The sequence below is a fragment of the Nothobranchius furzeri genome, chromosome 17 (genome assembly GCF_043380555.1).
Source record: "Nothobranchius furzeri strain GRZ-AD chromosome 17, NfurGRZ-RIMD1, whole genome shotgun sequence".
In the NCBI taxonomy this organism is placed as follows: Eukaryota; Metazoa; Chordata; class Actinopteri; order Cyprinodontiformes; family Nothobranchiidae; genus Nothobranchius; species Nothobranchius furzeri.
In genome coordinates, this window is record NC_091757.1 from 235,195 (window position 1) to 245,782 (window position 10,588).

General features: G+C 40.6%; 1 protein-coding gene across 1 annotated transcript; it reads left to right on the forward strand.

Annotated features, from left to right (window-relative positions):
* The first annotated feature begins 602 nt into the window (after nt 1-602).
* Nucleotides 603-4,724, forward strand: LOC139063590 (uncharacterized). The gene is made up of 2 exons (XM_070545929.1): nt 603-4,558; nt 4,636-4,724. The coding sequence occupies exon 1, from the start codon at nt 911-913 to the stop codon at nt 1,358-1,360; it is 450 nt and encodes a 149-aa protein (XP_070402030.1). The 5' UTR covers nt 603-910; the 3' UTR covers nt 1,361-4,558; nt 4,636-4,724.
* The last annotated feature ends 5,864 nt before the right edge of the window (nt 4,725-10,588 follow it).

Below are 10,588 nucleotides of genomic sequence, written 5' to 3' on the forward strand. Positions count from 1 at the left end.
ACGCTGTAATGCTGTCTGTCAACTAGTGCTGCGTTAGTTAGAGCCACTGTAGCAGAATTACAGACTGACACAAAAGCAACCCGAATTTTCTCCGAGCCTGACAGTAATAGTCGTGTGGACCGTTTTGTCGGCCAGGGCTTCAAGATATGTTCCGATTCGCCGCTGATTCCAACCTTACATCCCGTTCCACATTTTGTGAACTTGACAAATTAGCCCGAAGGCAGCGCAGGCTGATATTAGCTAAATTAAGTGAACCACGTCTCTCAAACTTTGCATTTAGGTAGGGAATTGTCTTTTTTTTTTTTACCGTGTCCTGTCTGGCTGTGAAGCAAGCAGAGTTGATGTCTGAATGCTGGTAACAAGCCTTGCAGATTAATTCTCAGGTGGAGCATCAAAGCGTCCGCTTTTAATGTCACGCCTGATACTTTAAATTTTATTGTTATTGTTTTTGAATGCTTTGTAATTCTGACCAGACACGGAGACAGAGGTGAAAGAGAAAGGAAAATACAAATGGTGGGAAGAGAGGGGGGTGGGGTGGGGAGGGGGGTGGGGGGGTGGGGGGTTCCACAAAAATAAACAATAATGGACAAGAGTCTGCTTCTAGACCTGCAGAAAGAGAAGAGCAGAAAAAAATGAGACACACAACAATACATCAGGAGCAAGCTATCACTGCGTCAACCTGATGTTGAAATATAAAATCAACATTGTTTAACTGAACAATCACACAATAATAAATCACAGTTCATTTAGTGGCAACGACAGCCTTGAGACAAGTGTTGAATGTGCCCAAGCCCATACTTTTGAGAGCACCATGTGAGCACCTGTGTGTGTACACGCGCTTGTTTATGTAAGGATTCTCTATAGGAGCGCCCAATAGATAGTGTGAGGGACCACAGATCTGCCCCCAAAGATGCGTAGGAGACAGGGGGAGCTCCAAGTCCCAGAGATCCAGGCGCTGCCCCAGAACACAGGAACCCCAAGGGGACTGCAACCAGAAAGGCCCCCAGCCCCCCTCGAGAGGATCGCCCCGGGGGGCCACAACCAGCAGCCGGCAGAGCCCCGGGAGATATCAGCGGCAAGCCCACAGGCCCGCCCCCCCCAGCATGCCGAGCCCGGGACCCAGGGGCGACCACCCCGCCGAGGACCCAGCAGAGCCCAGGGACCCAGACCCCACCAGGCAGCCACCAGGATTGACCAGGCAGGCGCCAAAGATCTTACACCCCCTGACCCAGGAGCCACGAACACTCAGGCAGACCAAGGCACCCCACCCCACACCAGGTGTGGCAGGGGGAGGGGAGACGAAGATCCATATCATCAAAGGAGGTCCCAGGAGAGGGGAGGAGTCAAAGGCCCCACCTGACATATACAATCATACACAAACACAGTCACTTACTCCCTCTCTCATGCTCACACATACACATACAACCAAAGACTTACAAAAATGCACGCCGAACACCCACTCATGCTCCCCATACACACCCTATTCACTCTGGTCCCGGTACTGCTGCACACTGGGTAGGGAATTGTCTTTAGAAGAAGTTAAAATTTTTATTTTGCTTACTCACTTCAGACTAGAGCCTGCCATGGTGAGGGAGCAGAGTCGGTGGGCTACATCTAAATCGCGGAAGAGCCACGGTGGGCACAGCCTCCCTCTTCAAACGGAGACGTGCAGAATCGCGGGTAAAATGCTGGTTGCAAACTACAGCACCAGGCGGGAGCTGATTGTTTTCCAGACACCGATTGCGCGCAGCCACTGGCTCCTAACTTCTAAGTCCAGTGGAAAGGAGCGCAACCCGACAGAGCCACCGCAACCACACTACACTACACCTTCTCACCATATTAACACGATATTGAGCACTAAACCCGAACTACTTTCCTAATTACACTAACAGCCAAACACTAACTAAACTACAATATCCAACAGCCAAGCTAACACTAAATAAGTATGTATAACACTAAAAGCTATGCTAAAGACTAGGATATGCTAATGCTATATGCTAATGCTGAACTACGGCTAACCTCCTACACTCGCTTGCAAATCCAACTCCCAACTCGCCACAAGGCGTGGCCGAGACTCTCGATGCTTTATAACTTTGACACAGAGCTGCTATGTAGTACTCTACTGGTTTACGTAGTATCTTACTCTTTAGCCATTGGCTAAAGTGTATTCAAAATGAGTCAAATTCTATGTTTTAAGCTGAAGGTGGCGCTATACTGTGGTATTTAGGCAGAATTTTTCATTTTTAAAGAAAATGCACCAAAATGCTAAAATAAATAATACACACATTTAAAACACTATTAGACACTCATTTATACAGTTCATCAGCAAAAATGTTAATTTAGACGTTACTTGCTCTTTAAAGATACTGGAGTGTACATAAATGAGCATTTGCCTAAGAAAAATGCTGAAATTGCTAGAAATTGTCGAAGTCTCAGAAAACAGAATAAAACTCAATCAACATGGTCAAGAAATAGCTCACCAGAGCAGGCAAAGGTGGTTGTGATAAGAAACCTGAAAGAACTGGAGGAATATAACTGATGGAAATGGTAGAATCTCTCTCTCTTCTCTTTATTAAATGACAAGTTTAAATTTTGGTAAGGAAGGTGAGAGTGACTCCTCTGATAGTGAGGATTCTTTAGATAGGAATAAAATTGAGGAATTATGTTTTTCTAGTTTGGATGAATATAGACCATTTCATATTGAAAATGGTATTGACCCTGAAAAAAACTCGTACAGCAATTTTCGAGTCAATTCTGATTATTATTCAGAAAATTTGAGTAATGTTAATTTGGAAGGTTTCTTTATCATACACTTAGAAGTTTGTATGCCAGTTTTGTACATATCAAAGATTATTTAGAGTCATTAAAACATAAGTTTCATGTTATTGCTTTAAGTGAAACATGGATTACGAAGGAAAAAGATACTGATTTTGTATTAGAAGGATATGATATTTTTTGGGTTAATAGGACAAAGAAAATGGGAGGTGGAGTAGCAATATATGTACAGAAAAGTTTTCAGTGTAAGATTATAGACACCCTAGCTGTTGATGAAATTATGGAAAGTTTAACAATTGAAATCAAGACAAAAAGGTGTAAGAGTATAGTTTTAAGTTGTATATATAGAACACCTGACTCCTGCATGGAGCAGTATTTGAACATTATAACAAACATCTTTGAAAAAATATGTGATAAAAAGTGTTATTTTGTGTGTGGGGATTTTAATATTGATTTGATGAAATGGAATGTTCATAAAGCAACAAATGACTTTTGTAATACTATGTTTAATTTTGGATTAAGGCCACTAATATGCAAGCCCTCCAGAATTACGAAGGACAGCGCTACACCAATAGATAATATTTTTACAAATGTGTACGGTTCAGCTACAAGTGGTATATTCCTAAATGACATTACGGATCATCTCCCTATATTTGGAATTTTGCATAGTTTAATAGATAACACTTCCGTGGCAAAGGATGAGTCACCGCATAAACTTATGAGAATAAGGACCCTAGAAGGAATTGAGGCTTTAAAGGTAGACCTCGCAGATAGTGTTTGGGATGATGTGTATGTGGAGGATGTGAATTTGGCATATGATACATTTTTGTCTATATTTTTATATCTCTATAACAAACATTGTCCTATTAGAAAATGTCAGGGGGAAAAAATCGTAACAGAAAACCATGGATGAGTAAGAGTTTACAAAAGGCATGCAGAAAGAAAAATGTACTATATAAGAAATATTTACTATTAAAAACTAGTGAAAGTGAAAAAACATATAAACAGTATAAGAATATGTTGACTTCTATCATAAGAAGACAAAAAAGGAGCACTATAATACATTAGAAGGAAATAAAAATAATATTCAAGCGACGTGGAATATTATAAATCTTATCAATGAAAAAATGAATAAAAATGAATTTCCTAGACATTTTGTAAATAAATGTGGTGATATAGTGGACAATAAACAAGATGTTGCTGAAGAATTTAACAATTATTTTGCTGATGTCGGTAAAAGTCTGGCCAAACAAATTCCAAATTGTGATAAGAAATTAAATATGTTTGATCACCTTATTAAGGTGTCATGAGTCGGGGTGAGTAATCCCGTCGCATATTCCATCTTTGAGTTGTTTTTCAGGAGAGGGAGGAGCCCAGCTGCTTCGGGTTAGCAATCAACGGCACTGGCTTCTTAAGGAGTTGGAGAACACACCTCAACGCAGGATGATTACTACTACCTGGTGGATTCCAGCCATCTAGTGTTGCAGTGATTTTGTGCCTCTTGTTTTTTTTTTGGCTTATTGTTCTTTGTGGATGTTTTTGTGCTCACGCCTTCTTCAGGATTTTGGAACATCTCTGGAGTAGAGACTTCTCAGGATCCAGTGACTCATCAGGATACTCACCTTTGCCACATAACTTTCTGGACGCAGCTTTCCAGTGTTCTCCATCTCTCCAGTCGCCCCACTCCTCTGCTTCCCACACGCTCCCTCTCCGGGATGTGCACACCTCGACTCACCCAACTCTCGACCTGCCCCTCCCTATTCCTCCTCATCTCCTTTGCCCAGTAAGTCTTATCTCTGCACCTCCCTCAGTTAAGACTTACTTCTCAGGATTCACCTTATTTTGCTCTCCCCTCCTCAGACGCTGAGTACGGACTTTGCTCATCCACTGGAAGCTCCAGTGCGTTTTTTTGTTCCCGTTTATTAATAAATTCCTTTTTTTGATCATTACCTGTGAGTGTGTTGATTCTGCATGTCCTGGGTTAAACTCCTTCCCCAGACCATGTCATAAGGATAATAAAGATTCATTCTTTTTGGGAGGGATCAACGACAGTGATAATAGAAACTGTTAAAAAAAAACTTAAGAAATACACTGATATTTTATTGATACATTCATAATTAAAGAGGTCATTGATTTTATTGTAAAACCTCTGACTTATTTGTAATCTATCCTTTCAAAAAGGTGTTTTTCCAAACAGGATGAAAATAGCTAAAATAAAACCAATTTTAAAAAATGGAGACAATCATTGTGTTAATTATAGGCCAGTGTCCCTACTTCCTCAGTTCTCAAAAATATTAGAGGAATTATTTGCAAAACAGCTGGATCTTTTCATTGAAAAATATGGGTTACTTAGTGAACACCAATACGGGTTTAGAGCCAAAAGAACAACTGCATGTGCAATTATGGGAATGGTAGAAAAAAAAAACAGGCCAGGGAAATTGATTAGTATTTTGTTGGGATTTTTATTGATTTGCAAAAAGCATTGGTACTATTGATCACAGTATATTTATTGTTCACTCATACTACATTACATTTCATACTGTGTGGAAGTCTGGGGACTGACTAATCAAACATTAGTGCAAAAGTTCTCTTACAAAAACATGCAACATGTATTATTAACAAGGCAGATTATTTGGCACATACACATCCATTGTTCTTAAAATCACGTTATGAAATCTAATGATTTAGTTTACTATAAAGTCATGCAAATAATGTATAAAGCTAAATTAAAGGTACTTCAGCAAAGTATACAAACGTTTTTTTTTCTTGTGTAGAAACTAAGTATGATTTTAGAAATATTAATACATTTGTTCCTTAGGCAAAAAAAAAAAAAAAGTTACAAGGAAATGTATCTGTGAAACCACAGTGGGGGAGAGGAGGGACCAAACCAAAAACAACCCACAAGGGCGGGCAAATTCAATTCAATTCAAATAAAAAAAAAATTAATAAAGTATATTTGAATTTGAATTTGAATTGAATTGAAAAGGGACCAGGGACAAGGGGAGTCTCAGAGGCCGGTGACGGGGAGACAGGAGCCGGGAACAGGGAAGCCTGGTGTAGGAGCCAAATATGTTGTTTCCTTCTCTTTGGTCTCGATGTCTTAATTGATATGTGGGCGTGTCATTGTTACTGGTCAGAATAAAGGTAGTGATGTTATTGTTGGTGTCAGGCACTATTCCGGAAGGGCAAACAGGTTTTTGACCGCTGTGGCGTGAAGACGTTTGAATGGGAAAGTTAGCAATTACTCCTATCATTCACCTGGAATGCAATCAACATTAAACAAGCATTATCATAACAATTCCACGCTTAAGGCTGTTTTTTAAGTAATTAAATTAGTCAACATCGGATCAACACAGAGAGTCAACCAGGTCCCGGTCTAGCAGCCTCAGGAGTTCGAGTACTGGACTTGACTTCTACACCTGGGGTTTGGGGACCCTGGAGGAGGACAAAGAGGGGACACTGGGGACTCTTGAGACAGGGACTCTTGTGGGGACGTAGACTCTGGTGGGGATGTAGACACTGCAGGTGGCAGCTCAGGAGACGAAGGCGTCGACTCCTGGTCCGGAAGAGGCGCCGACTCTTGGTCCGGAAGAGGCGCCGACTCTTGGTCCGGAAGAGGTGCCGACCTCTGGACCGCCGACCTCTGGACCGCTGACCTCTGGAGTGGAGGAGGAGCTGCTGCAGATGGGACCGCTTCCTTGGCTGGAGCCGCAAACAGCGGGGGCGAGGTCTCTGGGGAGGATGCCAGGAAACGTTCCCTGAGACAAGGACCAACCCCCGGAGGACACACAGCCAGCCGGGTGCCAACGAAGAGGGACTTGTCCTGGAGCTTTATGGCCGAATGTCCGTTGCAGCTCCTTGGCAAAAGTCCAGACTGACACGGAGCTGTCCAGGTGCTGTGGTCTTGGTGTAGCTGAAGATCCTGCTGGGTCCAGGGCTGGTTGGTTCATTTTGTCACGTTGAGAGCAGGAGGTTTGGACCCAAGGTGCAGAAAATCCAGGACACACACAGGCAGGAGCGGTTGAAAAAGTAAAATCCTTTATTTAGGAAGATTACCAAAAATCCAAGGGGAGAAAGCCAAAACCTAATAACTAGTGATGTTACCTGTGACACGCAGGATTCAAAGCTTGTATCACCAAAATGAACCACCGCAGAGCAAAGCACTGTGTCGGAGCTTGATTTGTTTACTGAAAGTCACGTGACCAATGAGCAACGATGCTTCATTCACCCTTCCACCCACGTGACCGCTTCACACGTTGTTTCAAACATTTAAAGCAACGCAAACCGAGAGGCGCAGGTTTATGGCAAGCCAAATGAGCATTTATTCTGATATCAGGATCTCAGCCTGAATTATCATGAATATGTAAGTCATTTCTGTCCACTAGTTAACTAGTCAGCCATGTTTGTGTCAACTAGTTAAATAGTGACAGCCTAAATGTCAACTAGTTAACTAGTAAGGCCTAAATTCTCTCTAGTTAACTAGTTAAAATGTTTCATATCTTACTAGTTAACTAGTATTGCTCAGTGTGTTCACTAGTTAACTAGTGCACATTTATGTCTACCACAAGTTAACTAGTGTGCACATTTTGACCCTCACTAGTTAACTAGTGAGACAAATACCTTCAAGTAGCTGACTGGTATGCATTTCTGCTTTTACTAGTTAACTAGTGAGTAGTTTTTGTGTCAACTAGTTAACTACTGAAGCCTAAATGTGTTCACTAGTTAACTAGTGCGTATTTCTGCTGTCACTAGTTAACTAGTGGGCACATTTTCACCCTCGATATTTAACTAGTTAACTAGTGGACATAAATGGCTTACATGTTCATGACAATTCTGGTTTGATATCCTGATATCAGAATAAATGCTCATTTGGCTTGCCATACAGCTTTGTATGACCTGAGATTGACGGTTCAGGATTCAGTATTCAGTGATTAAACACCAAGTCGCAAAAAGAGGGCGTTCTGAGATGTGGGAATGTTTCAATTTAATCTCTCCAAATAAGGGTTGAAAATGTATTTGGTCTAGTCTAGTAAATTACCTTTATAGTAGTAATACTTGGTGCATATTGTAGGGCTATATCTTTTAGACCGTCTGTCATTTTCCTTTAACTAAATTAAAATCTAGTTTGGTATGATTTTTCTTCTTTTATTGGTAATTAATATAATAGTTGATGAACTTTTCAGTTTGGTTGTACGTGTAATGGAATTTAGTATGTCCTATCCTTATGTGAATTTTCTAATCTTAATTTTGTTACTCTATTTCTAAAAAAGATACATAAATTGAGCTAATTATTCCAGCCCAATAATCCAATAGAAATGTGAAAAGTAAAATATTTGAATATGTAGAGAATGTTAATATGCGTAAATTAGATATATTTCATCACGTATCCCATAAAAATAAACATTGTTTCATTTCAAGTATTCACACCAAGAAAAGCAATTTTAGTACATTTAATGTTATGTTCAAATTCAAGATACTTTTATTATATGATCCTGAGGAAGCTTTTTAATGCTTTATTTGTCCATAAAGTTCAATACACCATTCATTTTCAGTAGAATTGGCTGTCATTTTCAGTAGAATTGGCTGACAATACAATGAAATACAAACATTTACCAGTAGATGTCCTCACAGAGTTTTGAAGCATCAAACCTTGAACCTTTTTTCAATACAATTGGATTGTAAAGCTTTGTTGGTTCAAAAGGCTTCACATCATCATCACTACTAATAACTAAACTCAGACCAAATAACCAAAAGCTCACCTTCTGAGCAGAGACCTAAATACTGGAGACGAGACTGGAGACTGACAACGCTGGCCTAAGACAATGATCCAACAACCACAGAGTGACAAGACAAGGCTTATAAACACAGAGGGAGGTAATCAGGGAAACAGGTGACAGGTGTGAGGAGTGAGAGCTGAGGAGAAACTGGTGGAATTAATTAACTAAATGGGCAGGGAAAGAGCTTGGGTGGAGGGCAAATTAACATTAACCTATAAAACATGGATCTAACTAAACCTAAAAGACAGAGGGCAAAAATAAACCACTATTAACCAGATGGGTGAGGAGGACTAATCTAAAGACAACTAGGAAAACCAGGGAATGACTAGGAGGACACAAGAGGAGAGCCTGAAGTGGGAGCAGGAAGGGGCTGGGGAACAAAGGGACACAGAACATGACAAACACTAAAGCTAAAATAACATTTCTTCTCAAAATTGACGCTACAATGATAACCTCACATGGCACAAAAGTACATTTGTGTTTTCATTCACAAAAATGTATTTGTCACACCAAAAAAATTCAAATATTTTGTCAACAAAATTATTACTGCAGTGCAGAGACATCAAAAGAGGAGTGATGTGAGTTATTTTGTTTGCTTCAGTTAAGAGCCCTGATGCAGAGATCTGGAGACATTGATTGGTCAACAACACCCAAATTCCTTGAGTTTGACTTGACGGCAGGTTTAAAGACCAATTTGTTGACTGATCAGAGGAACCATGCTCTCAGGGCAACAATAAAATATTAAGTCTTTTCAAACAATTTTGGTTTATACAGACTCTGAAACTTCTGTTAGAAAGGTATGATCCAATTCAGTTTAGAGCAGTTCCAGAGATCCTTACCAAGTCACAAAGGCTGTTAATTAAGGTGCTGTGATCAACAGTGTCAAAAGTTGCAAAAAGATCAAAGCACAAACAAAACTAAAATGGTAAATTCCCTGGTGTGTGCAGCCATCATGAAGCATAGATGTTTCTGTTTGTGGCAAGGTGGAGAAACAAGGGCCCAGTCAAATGTGATCCCTAGACTCCCGGGTGAGAGTCATACGCACTAACCAGTCAATCAAAGGGACATCCCCTTGGCCAAGTAGTCAGGGCGCACGATCATTCGGGATACAATGACACACCCTGTCACATCTTGAATGCTTTTTAGAAAATCAGATTAGAGTTTATCTAAAGTATTGTGTAGTTCCAGAAAAGTAATCAGCTGAATTTTCTAAAATTTTAGAGGGGAAAAAAATGCTATTTAGAAATGGCTCTGTAATGTTTAGGCTGACAGGAGTCCAAATGTTTTTTTAAGAATAGGTTCAACAGCAGCATCTATAAAACAGAGGGAGCCAGATTAGAGGGACAGATGACTAAAATCCACAACGCATGGGCCAATTCGGTCAACCTTACAAAGCAAAGTAGTTGGGAGAATATCAACAGAGCTTCAAATGGGTTTCATGTTTTTCTGAAAGAGACAAATGCACCCCAATACACCCCAATCACAAGTGTCAGTGACGACAGACCTGCCACCCTAACCTATGTAGTAATGTTATGGGTGGACGGATGTTATATTAGATATACCCTGTGAGTGCCTGGTGCTGTGGTTTCTGAAAACCAGAGCCAATAGGTCTGTGGGTGATGCTAATATGGCTTTGGTTTTCATCTGGATCCCTCAGGAACCTACCAGGCTGCTCCTTTTTTAATCTTTAGCTCTAAATTCAACACTTTTGACCCTGTTGCTTAAAATGCTTTTCCAGCTGAACGTGCTTGTTCCAACCTGGAAGTGGATCACTGAATTCCTTTTAGACAAAAGGTAGTTAGTCAGGCTGAGTGGGTGTTTCTCCCTGAAACACCAATAGTGGTTCTCCTCAAGGCTGTGTACTTTCTCCCCTTCTCTTTTGTCCTTGTACAGCTGCACCTCTGCTCATCAGTCTGTCAAATTCCTGAAGTATGCAGATGACACAACTCATAATTATGTCAAAACTGTGGAGATGAAACTGGAATTCAGTAATGATCCTGCCCCAAAAGCCCCCATCATTCCCATGTGAAGACATT